Source organism: Cucurbita moschata, unplaced genomic scaffold, assembly GCF_002738365.1.
Source record: "Cucurbita moschata cultivar Rifu unplaced genomic scaffold, Cmos_1.0 Cmo_Scf00006, whole genome shotgun sequence".
Taxonomy (NCBI): domain Eukaryota; kingdom Viridiplantae; phylum Streptophyta; class Magnoliopsida; order Cucurbitales; family Cucurbitaceae; genus Cucurbita; species Cucurbita moschata.
Window position 1 is genome coordinate 415,057 of NW_019268522.1, and position 20,939 is coordinate 435,995.

General features: G+C 32.8%; 2 protein-coding genes and 1 long non-coding RNA gene across 3 annotated transcripts; 1 reads left to right on the forward strand and 2 right to left on the reverse strand.

Moving 5' to 3' along the window:
- Positions 1-135: 135 nt before the first annotated feature.
- LOC111444403 (proline-rich receptor-like protein kinase PERK1) lies at positions 136-3,999 on the reverse strand. The gene is made up of 8 exons (XM_023082496.1): positions 3,171-3,999; positions 2,370-2,927; positions 2,184-2,270; positions 2,026-2,096; positions 1,720-1,796; positions 906-1,053; positions 625-786; positions 136-548 (listed from the first exon to the last, which is right to left on the reverse strand). The coding sequence occupies exons 1-8, from the start codon at positions 3,757-3,759 to the stop codon at positions 240-242; spliced, it is 2,001 nt and encodes a 666-aa protein (XP_022938264.1). The 5' UTR covers positions 3,760-3,999; the 3' UTR covers positions 136-239.
- Positions 4,000-12,281: 8,282 nt separating this feature from the next.
- Positions 12,282-13,197, reverse strand: LOC111444410. The gene is made up of 2 exons (XR_002710696.1): positions 13,006-13,197; positions 12,282-12,907 (listed from the first exon to the last, which is right to left on the reverse strand). It is a non-coding gene; the product is annotated as an uncharacterized LOC111444410 (long non-coding RNA).
- Positions 13,198-18,736: 5,539 nt separating this feature from the next.
- LOC111444408 (transcription repressor OFP8-like) lies at positions 18,737-19,693 on the forward strand. Its single transcript, XM_023082504.1, has 2 exons — positions 18,737-18,759; positions 18,795-19,693. Exon 2 carries the CDS (start codon positions 18,878-18,880, stop codon positions 19,625-19,627), a length of 750 nt encoding a protein of 249 aa, XP_022938272.1. The 5' UTR covers positions 18,737-18,759; positions 18,795-18,877; the 3' UTR covers positions 19,628-19,693.
- Positions 19,694-20,939: the final 1,246 nt, after the last annotated feature.

Genomic DNA, 20,939 nt, shown 5'->3' on the forward strand with positions numbered 1-20,939 from the left:
AAAAAAAAAAAAAAGAATAAAAAGAATAATGAAGTTGCCATAATAATTATAAATACAATGTGAAAACATGATAGCCAAAAAGAAAAAAAGAAAAGAAAAAGAAAAAGAAAAAGAAATAAAGGGAAAAAAATGGGGTTAAATCAATGTGAAAATATAGCTATTTTTTGTATCAATCAAAGCCAAAATAACAGCCTGGGTTTGTTTCTTTACACAGAAAAAGAAAGGCAAAGCTTTGTGTTTCAATTGTTTCCACTGAAGCCTCCACTCTCTTTCTTCACTGTTCTCATCTCCATTTCTCTAGTCGTTTGCCCTTCGCTGCTCGTCCCCGACGGATACAGCCCGTACTCGCTCGTCGGTCGGCTGTACTCGCTACTCGCTCCATACTCCGAGCTTCCCAGTGCCATCTTCCTGAACTTCCTCAAGTCCTCGTTGTACTGATGGGTGTCATAGTCTGAGCTTCCATGAGAACTATACATCGAGCTCTGCCCGGGTTTGATTCCTTCGTTGAGATCCGATAGTGATGCGTCTCCTTCGAGCGTTCGTACTACCTGCTCGGTTCATGGTTGTAGAGGGCTCAGTGTACCCACATTGAGTGCAATATTGGAGGGATTTTAACTCATTTACCTGGCTCATTCGAGGTCGACGCCTTGCAGAATGTCGCACGCAAGCAGCAGCACATTCGATCATACGAGCCATCTCAGTGTGGTTGTAGTTGTTCTGAATACTCGGATCGATCAAAGCATCGAAGTTTCCATCTTCTAGAGCTCGGTTCAGTAACGGCCTGGCCTGTAACGGATCGAACAGATTTGATCATTTGTGATGTTTATGATATGCAACTGAATTCAAAACAAAACACAGAAGCTAACACTGTTAATGCGAAGTTCGTAAACGATATGAGAACTTACCCAGTCTACAAGACTATCTTCCATGAAAGTATTACTCGTATCGACCGGTCGACGACCAGTGATCAACTCCAAAAGCATAACCCCAAAGGAGAAAACATCCGACTTCTCAGTAAGTTTGCCACTCGAGGCATACTCCGGTGCAAGATAGCTGAGCGTGTGATGGGAAAGATTGAGAAGAAAAAAACGACCAAAGATTCGACATTAGTTATGCAACCTTAACTAAAGATTCATTCCACCAAAATCTAGGACGCAAGATCTCATCGACATCGCATAGGTGAAGATTACGACAATATGATGCAGCTGAGAATCAAGTAGTTCTTCGGGATCAGACATGATATCTATTGCATTTCGAAACACTGCTCGTGCTCGAGATATTGTCCTTTTTGGGCTTTCTCTTCTGGACTTCCCCTCAAGGTTTTTAAAACGCGTCTGCTAGGTAGAGGTTTCCACATCCTTATAAGAAATGCTTCGTTCCCCTCTCCAACCGATGTGGGATCTCACAATCCACCCCCCTTGGGAACCCAGCGTCCTCGTTGGCACACTGTCCGGTGAATGGCTCTAACACCATTTGTAACAGCTCAAGCACACCGCTAGCAAATATTGTCGTCTTTGGGCTTTCCCTCAAGGTTATTAAAATCGGTCTGCTAGAGAGAGGTTTCCACACCCTTATAAGAATGCTTCGTTCCCCTCTCCAACCGACGTGGGATCTCACACTCGCTATGACTCTAAATTCATTCTAGAAACACAATAAGCAGTAAATGGCAATCTTCCTCGAACAGCATTTGAAAAAAATAGGAGTCGAGAAACGTCATACCCGAAAGTACCCATCACTCGAGTCGACACGTGGGTATTAACATCAGAAGAAAACTTTGCAAGTCCAAAATCAGCAACCTAGTTAAACAAACAGAGTTGCCTTAGCATCCGAACGAGAAGAACATAACAGATCCTTAATTTTTCCAAGATTTTAAAACGACTCCATTGGAGTTTAGCTTAGCTACATTCGATATCGGCCCGGCACAAACGTATCGTTAAGGAAAATGATCACAAATGCAGATTCAGCTCTCAGCCAGAACAACAATAAGAAAACTAAAGCTCAATTAATGAAACTAAACTTCAATACCATTGCTTCAAACTTGAAATCCAACAGAATATTAGCAGCTTTAATATCGCGATGAATGATTTTCGGGTGACCTATTAAACAAAAGAGTCGAAACCGAATACCTTAACCAACAATATCCATATCCATAATTCTATAAAGTTACCATAAAAAACACTTACAATCCTCATGAAGATAAGCTAATCCCTTTGCCGATCCTAAAGCGATTCTAAGTCTCGTCTGCCAATCCATGGTCGGTCGCCCTTTACCTGCAACGATGAAGATATCGATCAAAACTATGAATGTGTAAACCTTTAGCAGAGCTAAGTTCTTATATAAGATTGCATATTACAATGATTTAGCTTTACCATGTAAATGAAACTCCAAAGTGTTGTTTGGAACAAACTCATAAACAAGCAATCTTTGAGACCCAGTTATGCAATATCCAACCAAAGAAACAAGATGTTTATGATGAACTCGGCTGATAATATCGACTTCGGCCTGAAATTCTCGTTCGCCTTGCCCGCTCCCGACTTTCAGCTGCTTGACTGCAACTTCCTTGCCATTAGGAAGAACTCCTCTATGAACATATCCGAATCCGCCTTGTCCGAGGAGATTCGCATCTGAAAATCCATCGGTCGCCATTGACAATTCCTCATAAGTGAAAGTACTTTTTGAGAAACCAAAGGCCATAGGAGGTGGCGGGGGCGGAGGGAGTGGATTTTCAGAGCCAGAATACATAGAGCCTGAACCTCCACTGCTACTCATATAAAGCTGTGGAGGCGGGGGCCGACTCCCGGTCGGCGAGTGCAGGGGTCGGGATGCAACGGCAGGAGGAGGAGATGGCTTAGGCGCCATCCCGATTAATGGATCGGGTGGCGGAGGAGCATTGTGCTGCCATTGCTGCTGGCCACCATAAGGGTCCACTGTGAACAACAAAATAGCAGAAGCAAATAAGGTCATCTAAAATGGCGGAAATAAGCAAATTGATGATCTGAAGTGTTGCCATGGCAGACATGAATCATACAATCAGGCGAATAAGAATCATGAGAGCAATACTTCAATCGATTAAAGGAGATTAAAATTTGATCGATTCAAATGAAGAACAGCAAGAATTCAGTAAACCCTAAAAATTTGGAGTGCCGCTAAATTTCCGGTGATCGTTTTACCTTTTGGTCCTGACGGAGGGTGTGGATAGAATCCTTCTTCATCACGTCGTCTTCTCCTCTTCTTCGTGCAACAAAGACACATTATACTTAGCAAAAGAACAATTACGACTCCACCAATTGCGATTCCGACGACAAGTCCAGTTGAAATATTAGGCGAGGAGGAGGAGGAAGGCGGCGATGATGACGGTCTTGATGGAGGCGGAGGACTTCTTGACGGAGTGGACGGCGTATGAGAAGTCGGAGGAGGCGGACTGTGGCCGCCCGGAGGAGACGGAGGAGGTGGAGAAGTTGAGGGAGTAGATGGCGGAGGAGAGGGAGATGGCCTCGAGGGAGAGCCAGTGGGCGGGGTGGGCTGGGGAGTAACCGGTGGTGGTGAAGAGGGAGTGGCCGGAGGTGGGGCGGATGTCGGCGGAGGCTGAGAAGGAGCGGGCGGCGTTGCAGCGGCAGGCGGAGTGGTAGTTGGTGGAGGTGTAGCGGCCGGTGGCGGCTGCGAAGGTGTCGATGGCGGCGGCGCACTGGGAGTAACCGGCGGCGGAGATGTAGTATTGGTAACCGGCGGAGACGTCGGCGCCGGAGTAGGGGTTGACATCGGAAGAAGGGGAAAAAACCAGTGATCAAAAATCCGAAATCAAAAACTCTTACAAAAAAAGAAAAATCAAAAACGAAAAACTACAAAATGGATTATGTTGATGAGTTCAAAATTAAAATCAAATTCATTTGAGATTGTTGATAAATCAAAATTCTCCCCACTTTCTCTCTCTACATAGACAGAGAATAATGGTCTTAGAGAACCAGCTGACGCAGACGCGGCCAACGAGGCGTGCTTTTTCTTCCTCTTTTTTTTTTCTTTCTCATATACGCGATTTCGGCCGTTTGAAGGAATTTAATTTATACTTAAAATTACCATTTTACCCTCCATACCTTATTCTTTAATTTGTACTTAGTTGTTTGATTTACCTTCTTGTAATTTCATTAATTTTAATTTAATTTTTGCAATTGGTGACCAAAAAGTCAACTTAGCTTCACCAATATTTACTTCAAAATTATAAATTTAAATATCCCATAAAATTGGTTAATTATCTATTAGTAAAATCTCTTGAAATAAAAATTAAATCAGATCGAGACAAAACTATCGACATAAGAATGATAATTAGAATTTTATCCTCTAAATTATGTTCCGATAAACAATATTTTTAATATATAGCTGTAACCAAGACGGTTTCTAAGGAGATTAGGTCGGATCAAATATATACGATGAAAAAATAAAATAATAAATTAACCAAGTATCCATTTTATTATACCTTTTAAATATATATATATATATATATATAATATTTTATTTAAAAATATTTTTTGAGAGAGTCACATGGAGTGAAAGAATCGTCGTAGGTGAGCTGTCCAGCTCGGACAACGGGCCTGCTAAGTGGGGCCTACACGGCTGTCCCGCGAAATTTTCCTTCCATTCTACACACTCGCCTCCGTTATCTTCTTCTGAATTATTATTATTATTTTTTTTTTCATTTCTTGGAATTTGAACAATTTATCCATTTAATTTTAAAACGTCAATTTATTAATATCGATCCATAAAATATCATTTTTAATCATGTCCGTTTTCTATTTAAATAAATAAATAATTTTCAATAATAAACAAGACATAAAATTAAAATTAAAAAAAAAAATAGAAAAATCTTGCTAAGTCAACATACCCAAGTTGTGCCTGCTAGATTTAGCCCATGGTCTAAGTAAAATTTAAAATTTTAATTGTAGCGTATAACTATTTGAGAATATATTAAATAATAGTTTAATTTTATTTATCGGGCAAGATAACGACCATATATTAATACATAAAATAAGTTATTTCTTTGTTGTAAAACTAAAATAGAAAAAAATCTAAAAAACAACTTAATAGATTTTTATTTTTAAAAATTACAAATTATTTTTGTAAATTATAGATCATATGGACATGAATTTTACCTTTGGTCAATTAGGACTCATAATACAGTTTTCTCTGTTTTTTTTTTTTTTTTCTTTTTTTAAAAGAAATTGTTTGATTGGGCGAATAATATTTTTGCTAATTTTGGTTGTAGGGTACAGATTTTGGTGGGTAGTGATTTGGTGGAAAGTCTCCCACCAAACTTATCATAGTCTCGAGTGGGGTCCATAGCCGTCTTAGTTTCATAAGGCTGTCAACCATGTGATCTTTTGTACATCCGACACCACATTGTGAGTATTCTATACCATCATCTCCATTTTTATTACCTTAAAAACAAATATATATATATATATATATATATATATTTATTTATTATTATTTTTTTTTTTTTTTTGAATTTTCAAATTTTCTCAAACCAAGTCATATGGGTAATTTCGAGAAAAATAGAACTCTATAATGAAACAAAAGTATTAATTCTCGTAAATGCTTTTTAAAGTAGAAATTTCTTCATCGTCCAGTTAAAGAATTTAACGGGCATCATCCAATTCAAAATTCTCATTAATTTAAAAATCATTACAAATAAGCTTTACGTGGACTCTTGAAGTTAACTATGTTCGGCAGCTGAGAGTGTATCTCTACTATAAGTCCCATGAGTGACAGTAGGTTGTGACGGGCAATGAAGTCTAGGACATCTATAGTTGATTAATCACTAAATATTTTGATTTTTTTTTCAAAATCCTACTAAATTCACATCGACCAATCCCACAAGGCTGCGTTTGGACAGTCAAATTCATCCAAACCATACCTCTCAATATCCCAACTCCTCCTCTACCAAAAAGTTTGGATATTGTTTGTCCCACCAAACAACGCCTAAACATGATTGCACAAGAAACTACAATGCTCTATGTTTACATTAAGTTTTCAAAAATTATATTTAAAAAAAAAAATCGATCCGATATAAAATTAAATTAAATTTTATGTTTAATGAAATTTTGTGTTTGATTCACAAATTATATTTAAAAACAAAAAATTTTAATTTTTAATTGTGAAAATTTCAATAATAAATAAACACAAATTCCAAAATTTTGTAAATAAAATTTTCATTAATTTTAAAAAATATATATTTTATAATAAATATTAAATTTTATGTGTTTGATTCATAAATTATATTTGAAAACAAAAATTTTAGTTTTTAATTTTGAAAGTTTGAATAATAAATAAACACAAATTCCAAAATTTTGTAAATAAATTTGTAATTAATTTTAAAAAATATATATTTAAAATAAATATTAAATTTTATGTCTAATCATAAATTATATTTAAAAACAAAAAATGTTAGTTTTTAATTTTGAAAGTTCGAATAATAAATAAACACAAAGTCCAAAATTTTGTAAATAAATTTGTAATTTATTTTTAAAATATATATTTTTTATAATAAATATTAAATTTTTGTTTGATTTGTAAATTATATTTAAAAACAAAAAATTTTAATTTTTAATTTTGAAAGTTTCAATAATAAATAAACACAAATTCCAAAATTTTGTAAATAAATTTGTAATTAATTTTAAATATATATATATATATATATATATATATATATATATATAATAAATAAACACAAATTTACTTGTTTTAGAAAAAGTCCAATTCAAAATACAAACATTTGACTATAATAAATGAATAATATAAGGGCATGCATGGTGGTATATTTAATTATTAATTTGATTATAATTTAAAACCATTTTCCAATAAAGGCAAAACCACTCATTTTAATCCGCAAGTGCTTTGTTTTAAGTGCATTTTTTGGTTGACATTTTTTGTCCGTCCTTAAATTTCTAATATTTCATTCCCTTATCTTTTAAATTTTATATTTAATAAGTTAAATTTTTAATTTTGTATTCGATCATTCCATAATTCTATATTTTTATAATTTTCAAACATGCCGAACAAAAAATTAAAAAATTAAAGTTTGACTGAATTTAAAATTTAATAGATCAATTAATTTAAAATAAAATTTGAATATATGAATACCCTATTAAACCAAAAAAAAAAAAAAATCTCAAATTTAATAGACAAAAAAAAAACAATAAAAAATTAAAATGGCCAAGAACCAAGAAGATTCCAGCTCATCCGCCACTCATAGTGACTTTGATCATGCAAATAGAATCCATATGAGATAAAGTGAAGTAAGTGACTGATTTGATAAGTAAATAAAAAAGATTGTGCTTTTAATCTATTATTTAATTTTATTTATCTTCTTTTTGTTGTAGAAAAGAGAGCTTGCTTTCTAAGCTGGAATATATACTATATAGTTGAATAATTGAATAATTCCAATTATTTTGGGTTCTCATTTTCTACTAAATAATGCTTTTTTTCGATCAATTAAAGCAGGAATTAACATAGAGTATTACCATGTTACTATCGCCCCCAATAAAAAATTGTGAGGAATAAAATTATTTTATTAATTAAAAAATGGGTTTAAAGATGAAGTCAAAGATTAGGTGACCCACTTAATATATATATATATATATATATATATTTTAATAAAAATTTTAGTAATTAAAACGGATTGAGGTGTGTGGCTGTTACTCAAAGTAAAAGCCAAACCAGCTGTACGCCAAAACAAAACAATAAGACGTGGACAATCTTTTCCTTTAAAATTTGACAATATAAGTATATTTAGAACCAAATTATTATCGATTTCAATTAGTAACGAAACAAACAAGAGTATGATAATCAAGGAATATTGAAGTCAAAATTTTAATAAAATTTCACGAGATGAAAATGAAAAAAATAAAGAATTATATATGATTTCCTGAGATAATCAAAATTATATTGAATCATGAATATCTAACCGACTTTCAATTATTTTAATTTTTAAATTGTCAGTTAAGAACTTAATTTAATAAGTTAAAAGTATGAAATTTCGTTTGAATTATAACCTTATGTATCTAAAAAAATAATTTATAAATTAAATGAAAAAAAACATGAATAAAGACTAAAATTATGATCTATTACCTCTGTAGACGAACACAACTTTTCACAATTGTATGATATTGTCCATTTTGAGCATAAACTCTCGTGCTTTTGCTTTGGGCTTCCCCAAAAGGTCTCATACCAATGAAGAGTGTATTATTCGATTATAAACTCATGACCATTCCCTAAATTAGTGATGTGGGACTTTCATCCTCCAACACCTTCCCTCAAACAAAGTACGTCTTCCCTTAATCGAGGCTCGACTCCTTTGGAGTCTTAGTCATTTTTTACTATGCCTTCGAGGAGGCTTGGCTCCTTTTCTTTTGGAGTCCTTTGTTCGACATTTGAGAATTTACCAATCTATTGGTACAACTAAGTTTAGGGCATGGCTTTGGTACCATGTTAGACGAACACGACTTTCCACAATGGTTTGATATTGTCCACTTTGAGCCTAAGCTCTCATGGCTTTGCTTTGAGTTTCTTCAAAAGACCTCATACCAATGAAAAGTGTATTATTTTATTATAAACCCATGACCATTCCCTAAATTAGCGATGTGGGACTTTCATCATCTAACGACTTCGACTATAGTTTTGAATAAATAATTAAAAATAAAAGGAAATTATGGGAAAAGATAGAGAAGACATAGGAACATGAAAGAGAAAGCATAAGGGGAGCACATTGGAAGACTTGAAAAGGGGAAGAAAAAAGATTAGAATCCAAAGCTTAGATTTGAAGTTAAGAACATTTAATTTTCAATAATGAAATAATAATAAAGTTGTTTTAAATAAACGATATAAAATAGAGACATTATTATTTTAGTATAAATTATTCGTTAGCAAATTCTAATTTTTAAAATAATAGAGACTAATTTTAGGGTGAACCTGAAAAAGGGGGGGAAATTGGAAAAGGGAAACAAAGTGGGGAAGTCCCTACCCATTTTCTAGTTTTGGGAATGGAAGTGGAGAGAATCATTACTTGGGGTGTGAAATTCTCTAAAGAAAAGTTTTCCTTTGTATATGGAAGGGGATATCCTATTTATTTTCCGATCTGATTTTTTTTTTTTTTTATGTGTAATAAAAAAAAAAGTATCAATTTTCATACATTCTTATACCCTATTGGCGAAAAAATAAAATAGAAAATAGAAACTTTAAAAAAATAGCTGATATTTATTTTAGATTTTTTAGAAGGGTAAGAAGAGGTACTAATATTATTAATTTAAAAACTAACATTACAAAGATTCAAATATAAATTTTAATGGCAAAATGCCGAGGAGAACTTAGCATTATTAAATACTTCTAAAAACATGTTTTTAATTAATTATTCAAAATTTAAAAGATAAAAAAAATATATTTTTTAGTAACTTTTTTATATAATAAAAATAGTCTTTTAACTATTTCCAAACCACTCACAGTCTCTAAGATATAAGATTTCAACGTAAATATATTTTTATTCAATTTTTTAATAAAAAGAATAAATTGCTAAAGTTTAATGATATAACAATTAAAAAAATTAGGTAAGTTAAAAATCAACTTGCCACATTTGGATTTGGTTTTTTTTTCTTTTTTGTAAAAAGTCAAATAGACTTTAGAGGTTAAGAGGGTTGAGAATTTTTTGAAGTTATGAAGACCATAAAGTTTTTTAGTCCAACTCAAAATCCCTTTTTAATAATGTTTGAAAATGGGAAATTGTTCAATAATTAAAAAAAAAAACAAACAATTTTTAATTGTTTCTATTTTTTAATTTAAAAAAACTATCATTTTCATGCAACACAACTAATATGATTTTACATTTCAAATCAAATCAATAAGAAAACCTAATATTTTCAAGAATATATTCTTTAATTTTATAAATAATTTCATATCAAATAATTGAAATAAAATAAAAATAATTTGATTTTAACATGTGTTTTTTTTTTTTTTTTTTTTCATTCTTACCTATCCACAAATAAAATATTTCATTTTTCTTTATAATAAAGAATGGCCAATTACAAATGTTCCTTCAAGTTGCTAAAAAGTAAAAAGCATTGTCTTGCTATCCAATGTTCAATTGGTTTTTTTTCCATTTTCAAAATAAAAGATCTTTCAAAAGAAATATGAAAACTTAAGATTTTAGACAAAAGGTATATAAGAATTGAATTCCACTTCTAAAGAAAAGAAGCAAACATAAATATTCCCTCCAAATTGTTTACTTCTTCTAATTCTAAATTAACGAATTAGGATAAAAGTATAAATGTAAAGTAGAGATGCAAGTTAATTTTAATCCTTTTCATATCATTTTTTTCAAAAAAAAAAAAAAAAATCTATCCGTTCGATGATGAGAGTCTCACATCCGCTAATTCAGAAATAATCATAAATTTATAATCAAAGAATACTCTCTCTCTATTGGTACGAGACCTTTTGGGGAATATTCATGAATTTATAATCAAAGAATGCTCTCTCTATTGGTTTACTCAAAGAAGATTTATAATAAAAAAATACTCTCTCTTGGTATGAGGCCTTTTAGGAAAGCCTAAAGCAAAGACATGAAAACTTATGTTCAAAGTTGACACTATTATACCATTATGGTGAGAACCTATGCTCAAAATGGACAATATAATACCATTGTGGAGAGTTGTTCATCGGACACTATTTAAATCTATTTTCTAATATTAGAGCATAAAAAAAATAATATTAGGAAATTTCACTCGTAACGAAATACAAGTCAAGAAAAGAAATAATCACATTATATTGGCATGCAATATATGCTAATATTTCTATTTCAAATTTTCATAGTTAATAGTTTAAATTAGTACATTAAACGAATTCAAGCGGTTGAGTTTTAATAACTTCTTTACCCATTAAAGTTAAGTGGAAAGAATCGCCCGATTCTTGGGTGGAACTAGACGTGCACTCCAATTCTATAGTCAAATCCTAATGTCGGTGGAAAGTGACACGTTTAGCTTGGAGAATAAATTTGAAACCTCAATCTAGGGCGTGGTTACCGGCCCTTGGCTGTGACATTTGGAACTTGGAACCAATTTCTTACGCTTTTTACGGAGCCAAAAAAACCCCCTAATTTATTATGTAAGCTTTCACCCCATCATTCTAAAATATAAATTTTATAGTTTTTATTTATTTGGTTTCTACCTAAGAAGTATAAATTCAAACAAATTCAAATTTCTATTTTTTTTTTGATAATTTTTTAATGAGATAAATTTTGGAAGAGATAAACTTGGGACATTTTAACACTCCAGAACAGGCTTAACTATTTAAAGAAGGTTTATTATGTAATAAAATTTCAATTTAATTATGACTAAAATATTAAAAGGGATAACATATAAAAAAAAAAAAAAAGTTATATTATGTATCGTTATGACATATTTGAAAATTATAAAATTTAACTAATATACCATATATAAAAGTGAATTTTAATGGAATTGATTCTAAACTTTCCATTTTAGAAATAGTAGAGGAGTGAATTCTTTAAAAAAAATCTTAAATAATTAAAAAAAATAATTTAATAGATAAACTAAAAACAAATAAAAATTTAAGAATGGATACAAAATAGTTCTTAGATAAAATAATAATAAATACAAACTTGAAAATTTGTGTACTAAAGCTGCAATTTAAATATTATTTAAAAGAGAGTTAACAGTTTAATTGTAACCTAATTAAAATAACTTTTATTTCTTGACATAATTAGTATACATATTTTTTTAGAGCAAAATATGTGTTTTAGACTAATTATTTAATCAAAGTTTAGGTAAATTAAGTAATTAGAAATTAGTTTTTCTATTTTAGTTTTTTTGTTTTTGCAAGTGTTTTAGGTTAAAACTTTTGTCTTTAGTTATTTATATAATATAATGTTCTTTAAAACGAATATCTGAAAGAGTTTATACCTCTAGCAGGAAAAATCAATGGAAGATTGCATAGATTACAGGTAAAAAAAATCAATAAACATAAAGGGTTTATTAAAGATTTAAAGATTAAAATTCAATCAATCCAATCAATCCAATCAATACTAATCAAATGAATTAATCCAATCAATAAACAGAATCAAAACTATATTAAAGATTTAAATTCGCAAAGGAATATGTTGAAAGATTGGTAAAAATAATAATAATAATAATAATAAAAACTTCTTGATTTGATTAATTGACTATTTAAAAAAGGCGACCATATGTGAAACCCTGAAAATAAAGGGTGCTGCTCTTTTTTTTTTGGTTTTAAGATTTGGGCCACATGCCTATTGGGCCTACAAGAGGCCCAAAACCAACTGTTTTCTACTTCTCTTCCCCGAATACAAATTTAATTATTGGGCTTAAAAGTAACTTAATATCTTACCCCGCTTTTTGTTCGTGTGTTGATGAGAAATTAGATTTTTGAAAAAATTTCTTCACTCTTTGTTCTAAAAGATTTGAAATAAATAATTAGTTAAATTTGTAGTGTTTCTATCTTTTTAGTTATGTGCTAAGGCTCTACTCGACCATTTCGTAAAATTCACATCCTAGATAATTTCACTTAATTTGAAGTTCAAATGTTGCTAAATGTTCTTGGCAAGAGCGGCAGTTTACTTTGGAAGAAACCGAAACGCGAGTAATTTTCCCGCACATAAATTTCTACCTATTTTGATATTTAGTCCGCTTTAGGTATTGAACTGACTCCAACATTCATTCACTTCCTCAACAACCAGACAATCATGATGTAGGAACTAGTAATGCAAATGGCGAACAAGAAACTCGTACCTTATCTTCCAGAATCGCTTTCGAACCTGGCGATGGCACGCCAGAGATGCCGCATTCCTCCGATTCCGATCATCCTCCTCCGAATCGATCCACGCGCTAATCGTCTGAGATTTTAAATGGAAAATTAAACAAACAAACAAAAACAGTAACAGAAATAGAACGAAAGAGCGAAACAGAGAGAGAAATGAGATCGATGACGAACATTTTCTGATGTGAATGCAGATGGAAGGCTAAGCGTCATGTTCTTCCTCTTCTCGGAGCATCATGTGCCTTTCTCCAGTTCGTTTTTGTTCATCACTGGATTACAAAAACTCGATAAAAACGAATCGTATTCCTTTTGCTAGAGAGCGAAACGGATTCTATTCTTCATGATTGTGAGGGAGTCGAAAGTGAAATTTTCGCGAGCGTCTGAAACGGTTTAAATAGCAATGACGAGATCATTGGTGTACAGACTGGAGTTTCGGATGTGCAATTCCGCGTGACAGCGAGAGCGCCAATCGCTGCGCAGTTTGAGGAAGCGACGTCGTTTCAAGGGATATGCAACTTCATAGAACCAGTATTGATGATCGGTAGATTTAAAAATCGTTAAATTACAAAAAGAAAAGGCGACGTCGTTTTGATTTCAGCTTTTTGCTTGGACCGGTTCGGTCGGTGGCCACTATATGGTATTGGGCTCGATAAGTATGGCTTGTTCATTAGTTGGGCTGGGCCTGGGCTCGAAAGTTCTTGAGTATTTGGAAACTAAACCAATATGGGCTATTGGGCTTCTGTGTTGCGCGGCCCTTTCGTTTATTCTATTGGGCTTGGGCCTGGGCTCGAAAGATCAGGAGTCTTTGGAAACTAAACCCATATGGGCTATTGAGCTTGTGTCGTGGCCCTTTCATTTATGTAACAAAACATAAAACAAATGTAGAATTCAAGCAAGGCGTTATTTTCATTGTTACCATACGTCTACGATTCGATCTTATTATCTGTTAGAGCCTAAGTATAGACATGGTTTGTTTTAGCCCATTAGTCAGCCTCATGATTTTAAAATGCATCTGTTAGGGAGAGGTTTATAAATGTTTCGTTCCCCTCTCCAAATAATTCCAAATAATGTCGAATCTCTCAGTCCAGCTGGCACACCGCCCAACGTCCTGCTCTGATATTGTCTACTTTGGCTCATTATGTATCGTCGTCAACTTCACAGTTTTAAAACGCGTATGTTAGAAGAGAGGTTCCACGTCTTTTAAGAAATGTTGTGGAGATTATTTAATTAAAATAGAATAATATTTTTTTAAAAAGGAAGTGAAAAGGAAAGGGAGGGCAACAGGATTTGAATAGGCGGAATGAAAACCGACACATCGGCGAAAAGGAAAAGTGAATAAATGGGTTTGGTTGTTTTTGTAGGTGTCGTTTATTAGGCGATTTGAAAAATAGAAAGGAGCAATAAACTGAGCGTTGACGATTGGTGGCGGCAGTGAACGTGCAAAAGAATTGCAGCTCTCCTTTTCTGTTCTTCAATGGTCCGTTTCTTTGCTTTTGGAACCTTCTAACTCTAAAAAGATGCCTTTCTTTTACATTTCAAATGCAAAACCATTTTGCTTTTGCTTTTGCTTTTGCTTTTGCTTTGAGATTTCAAATCTTTGTCTTCTCATTTCCCAATTCCAATGGCTTTTCTTTCATTCAAAAGCTTCAAATCTTGCAGGTTTTTATTGCTTCACTGTGTTTGAGTTACAGTCATTGGTTGAAAGGTAAAACCGCCATTTCATAACTTTTTAAAAATTATATCACAATATGACTGACAAAAAAAAAAAAAACAACAACAAAAATTAATTTTAAAAAAACATTAAAATGTGAGATCTGTACTATGTTGTAAAGGAGAATGAAACATTTATATAAAATATGTGAGAGCAGGACATGAATGAACTTATACCACATTCATTCACCGCTAGCAGATATTGTTCTCTTTCGGCTCTCCCTTTCAGGCTTCCCCTCAAAGCTTTAAAACGCATCGGCTAGGGGAAGGTTTCCACATCCTTATAAAGGGTGGTTTGTTCTCCTCACCAACCAACGTGGAACATCACAGCTAAAACATTTCTGGTTGAAAAGAAGAATAAAACATTTCTTGTAACGGTGTGAAAATCTCTTCCTAAAAAACGCGTTTTAAAATTGTGAGGTTGACGATGATACATAACGGGCCAAAACGAAAAATATCTGTTAGCGATGGGTTTGGGCTGTACATAAAAAATTAAATAATTGTCAAAAGAGATGCTATACAAAACCAAGCCAATCATGAAAATAGGATGATTAAGAAAATGTTCTGTCTATACCAATAAAATGTGCATTCTTCCTAAGTGGCTCAATCATAGAAACTCTAAAGTTAAGCTTGATATATTTAAGTGACAACAAAACATGTTGTAAGGATTAGTGTTGGTATCGGTACAAAACCAAGCCAAACTTGAGGTAGTTATTAAAAATATAAAACTACTTTTATTTTTTTAAAAAATACAATTATCAAATTTTTTTTATATAAAAAAATCTTTAAATTTATTATTATTATTTTTTGCAAAAAAAAAAAAAAAAAGACACTAAAAGTCAATAGATCATCCACTTTACATATACTAACAAAAAAAAAATAAAACCTAGTTTCCACATTTGTCGTAAGTTTTGAATAATACACATCAAGCCCAATCAATTTTTTTGTTCTAAAAAAAGACCCAATTGAACGTGGAAAATCTCACTTTTGCCCAAAACTTTAATCAAATTTTAAATTCAAACCGTTTTGTTTTGTAAGGTCCAAGTTTCAAATATTTTAATTTAATTCATATTGCATTAATTTTTATGAATTTTGTAATTATTTAATTAAGCTCCTAATATTGAGTTGTTTTAACTTATTTACAGTCTTTTCTAACAACCCCTTGCTCCCCGTTTAAAAATTTAATATTTATTGCTTGTCTCCTTCGGAATTTAAATTTCAAATCCAATGTCTAATAAAGAGGGCACTTAAGTTAATTAATGAATAGGTCCACTACCAAAATATTGTCCTTTTTTGGTATTTATTTTGGGAATTATGTCCCATATCATTCCTAAATATGTGAGCTTTAGATTCATGGATTCATGCCCTTCTCAGTGATATTTTGCTTTGAGATTCTACGTCGATTGGAGTGAGGAACGAAACATTCTTTCTAACGGTGTGAAAATCTCTCCCCAGTAGACGTGTTTTAAAACCGTGAGATTGACGGCGATACGTAACGTGCCAAAACGGGCAATATTTGTGAACTATTACAAATGGTATCAGAGTCAATCATTAGTTGAAGAAGAGTCAGACACTCTCTATCGCAATGTTTTAAAACCGTGAGCTTGATGGTGATACGTAACAGGTCAAAACAAACGATATGTGTTAGTGATGAGCTTGGACTGTTATAGATGAGCTCGATATTTATCTAAATCTTTTACAACATGATCATGTTACCTACTGTTTTAAAGTACTCATAAAAGTGAAAGCTATTCCCACATACCAACACGAGCCTTTTTAACACATTTTATCTTCATTCACAAGTTTCTGTTAATAATGAGAAATAGAATTAGGATCGAAGGTGTATATTCTCATTGATAACCTTTAAATAAGATACAAGCTACCAACTAATACCTACAAATAAGTAAAATATAAACTAATTAAATATTGAGAATAAAATAAAATATACTATAAATCAATTTAAAATATAATATCTAAGATATATTTCATAACTAATATATTCTCCAAATATAATATCTTAACAATTTCTTATAAAAATTGTAGATTGCTCCAAGTAAAATACGCTTCATTTTGGAGTTTCTATGATTGAGTTATGGAGTTTCTATGATTGAGTTATAAGGAAAGTGCATTGTTGGTAAGAATAATAAATATTGATTATTTTAAATATTTTTTTAACTATCTTATCTTCACGATCACTCTCATTCAAATGTAATATCGGTTCATTCATATATTTTTTTCGTCGCATTTTCAATTTAAATGTAAAATTAATAAATTATAAATTGAAATTATAAATCCACCACCTTTAAGAAACACAAGGCTTAAAGTTGAGGCATGAAATAGGGAGCACTATGAGAACAAAAATGTGGAAATAAAATATTAATTAATTTTTTAAAAACTATATAATAAAATATATATATATATATATTAGTAACTATTTAACTCATAGTCACCATATCTTATTATAAAATAGGGGGGAAAGCAGATGAAAAGATAGAAGATTCTTTATATTTAATGCCTAGACCCTATGGTACCTGGCTACCGAAAAATAGGCCTAGGAAAGCAAGAATAATTTTCCATAATTTCATATAATATAATTATAAATTTCAAATTTCAAACCTTCTTTTTTGCTACTTTTAAAGACATTATAATACAATTATAAATTCGAAATATATATATATATTTGAAAATTCAATTACCAAAATAATATTGTTTTGTCACTTTGAAATTAAGTCAATAATTTGTTTAAATTGGAAATAAATGATTGATTTATGCTGCCGCCATTTTCGTGAAATAAATTAAAATTTGAATGTATTATTTGACAATAATTTTGCTTTTTTTCAAATTCAAAATTTTCGATAATTATAAATAAATAAAAGTTCAAACTGAAATAAATTGTAATATTATAATAATTTTATTTATTTTAAAAAGAAGGTGACATAAAATTAAACTTAGAATAATGGCTTAAATATGAATTCAATGAAATTTAATTATATTTAGAAGTATTGTCTTTAAATTAGGTTTTCTTTTTTATTTGCTTCATGCAATCTTTACTATTGCTTCCCTCAAATTTGCAAATTAAATATTACTTTCGAATAAATTTTTAATTGATAGTTTCCATCTTTTAAATATAATTTTATTTAATATATATATATATATAACATTATAATAATATTATATAAATAATAATATAATATTATGCCAACCTAATTTTTAAAATTTAAGTCTAAATTTTATATTAATAGACAAAGTAGACTGAGATAGACCAAAACTAAAAAAATATAATCTCTATGGATAGCTCAATTTAACCGTGGGAGAAATTCGTTTTAACAGTTCAAACTCATAGCTAACAGATATTATTCGCTTTGGCTTGTTACATGTTGTCGTCAACCACACAATTTTAAAATCCATCTATTAGGAATAGGTTTCTACACCTCTATAAGAAATATTTTATTTCCCTCTCTAATCGATATGGGATCTAACATCTGCCATCTTGGTGGCCTTGTGTCTTTACTGGAACACTGCTTAATCTCTGACTCTGATACCATTTGTAAGAGTTCTTGTTCCCTGACATGAGATCTTACAAACCACACCTTTGTGGCTTGAGCGCCCTCGCTGACTTTGATACCATTTGTAACAGCCTTCGTTTCCCTCGACGTGGGATCTCACAATCCACCCCTTGGGGGCTAGCATCCTCGCTGGCATCCCCTGACATGAGATCTTACAAACCACCCCCTTGTGGGTTGAGCACCCTCGCTGACTCTGATACCATTTGTATCAGCCTTCGTTCCCCTCGACCTGGGATCTCGCAATCCACCCCTTGGAGACTCAGCATTCTTGTTGGCATCCCTTGACATGAGATCTAACAAACCACCCCCTTGTGGGTCAAGTGCCCTTACTCTTTGATACCATTTGTAACAACCTTTATTCCCCTTCACATGGGATCTCACAATCCACCCTTTTGGGGTTCAACGTTCTCACTGGCATACCATTTGTAACAACTCAAAACCCGCCAGTAGCAGATATTATAAGGAATGTTTTTAAAACGCATTTACTAAGGAGAGATTTTCACGCCCTTGTAAGGAATATTTCGTTTCTGATAACTACCGGGATTAAATAGACATATATATATATATATATATATACTCTGGTTCTTTATAATCTTCTTCTTTTTTTTAAAGGTAAAGCCTCTCAAAACTCTCTCACCTTCTTCTTCTTCTTCTTCTTCATCAAGAGGTCAAATCTCTCTCTCTCTCCTTCTTCTTCAAAAGCTAAAAGCTCAATCTCCCTCTCATTTTGTCCTACAAATTCAAAAGCTAAAACCTTTTATCTCTCTCCAATGGAAAGAAGATTCAAACTCCGATTCTCACGCATATTCCAATCCTCCTTCTTCTCATGCCGCTCCAAAAAGAACTCCGACATCATCATCACAAGCCAACCCATTCCCATTCCCATTTCCACCCCTCTTCAAAACCTCCCTTTACTCCCTTCAAAACCCACCAATATTTCATCAAAACCCCCCAATATTTCATCAAAACCCCCTCTATTTCCCCCTAATTCCTTTCTCGCCCCTCCCGCCTCTCCCATTTCACCCCCTCTTTCCCACCTCAAAGACTGTTTATCTCGCCACAAACCCAAACCCAAGAATTCCACAAAAACCAACAGAAAAAAATACCCCACCAGACCCACAACGGCGCCCACCACGGAGGACTTCGGCGGCGCTTGGTGGTACGGTGGCGACGACGAAACAGAGGATGAAACAGAGACTCTATTCTCTTCCCGGAGTTTAACGTCCAATTCCTCCGTGTCGCGACTCCGCCGCCGCCGGCATAGTCGCCGGAAATCAGAGAAGAAAGTGAAAGATGGGTTTTTTGCGGTGGTGGAAAACTCCTCCGATCCATACAAGGATTTCAAGGCGTCTATGGCGGAGATGGTGGTTGAGAGAGAGATTTTTGGTGGGAAAGAATTGGAAGAGCTCTTACTGTGCTTTATTTCGCTTAATTCTCGCCATTATCATAGAATTATTTTTGAAGTTTATTGGGAGATTAAAGAAGCTCTTTTTTTCTCGGATTTAGGATTTAAAAATTAGTCCATCTTTCTCTATCGTTGAATGTATTAAACAAAATATTGTATTTTCCAATATATATCCAACGATTATTAGAGACTAATTTATTTTAAATTTTTATAAACCTAAGATCTATGCCTTTCTTTTGGCCCTGCTTTTTCAAAGCATTGTATTATTCTTTTTATGTTTGGATTAAAAGTTGGATTCACCCCTAGTAGATATTGTCCTGTTTGGGTTGTCCGTTTTGGGCTTCCCCTCGAGGCTTTAAAATGCGTAGAAGAAGGTTTCCACACCCTTATAAATGGTAGTTTGTTCTCCTCCCCAACCCTCCCCAACCAATGCGGGACATCACAATCCACCCCCCTTCGGGGCTCAGCGTCTTCGCAGGCACTCTTTCCTTCCTCCAATCGTTGTGGGGCCACCCCCAAATCCACTTCCTTGGGGGCCAGCGTCCTTACTAGCACACTGCCTCGTGTCTACCCCCCTTCGGGGAACAGCGAGAAGGCTGATACATCGTCCGGTGTCAGGCTTTGATACCATTTGTAACGACTCAGATCCACCGCTAGCAGATATTGTCTTCCTTTGACTTAAATAGTGGTTTGTTCTCCTCTCCAACCAATGTAAGACATCACATCTTTTGACTTAATTTAAACACTTTCGAGTTTTTTTTTTATAGGAATAACCACTCTCCACAATGGTATGATATGGTCCACTTTGAGCATAAGCTCTCGTGACTTTGCTTTAGGCTTCCCTCAAAGGCCTTATACCAATGGAGAGAGTCATATTTGTCTAACATGGTACCAGAGTCATGCCCTAAACTTAATCGTGCCAATAGATTGGTAAATCCTCAAATGTGAGGCCATGCCCTAAACTTGGTCCGAGGGAATGATTATGGGTTTATAATCAAAGAATACTCTCTCTATTGGTGTGAGGTCTATGCTCAAAGTGGATAATATTATATTATTGTGGAGAGTCGTGTTCGTCTAATTGTTAACCTAATTCAGCGGAACTTATTAAAGGAATAAAAGTAAATTTGAAAGAGGATAGCCAAATAGGGGTAAGAATAAGATATGAGTATGAACAAATAGGCAAAAGAGGGCCAAAAAGGGTTTGTTTCATAGTTGAGAAAGAGGTTGATATGTCTTGACAAAAGGATTGATAAGTCAGTCTCAATGGAGGAAGAGAAATTCAAAATGGGCACAGTGGAATGTTACCTTATTGCTATCTCTGCATATGAAACAACGTGAAATCCAAAGTCCTTTCCTTTGTTCCCATAGAAAAACAGAATTTTTTTTAGAAAAAAAAAAAAAAAAAAAAAACAAAATGCCAAGTTTTT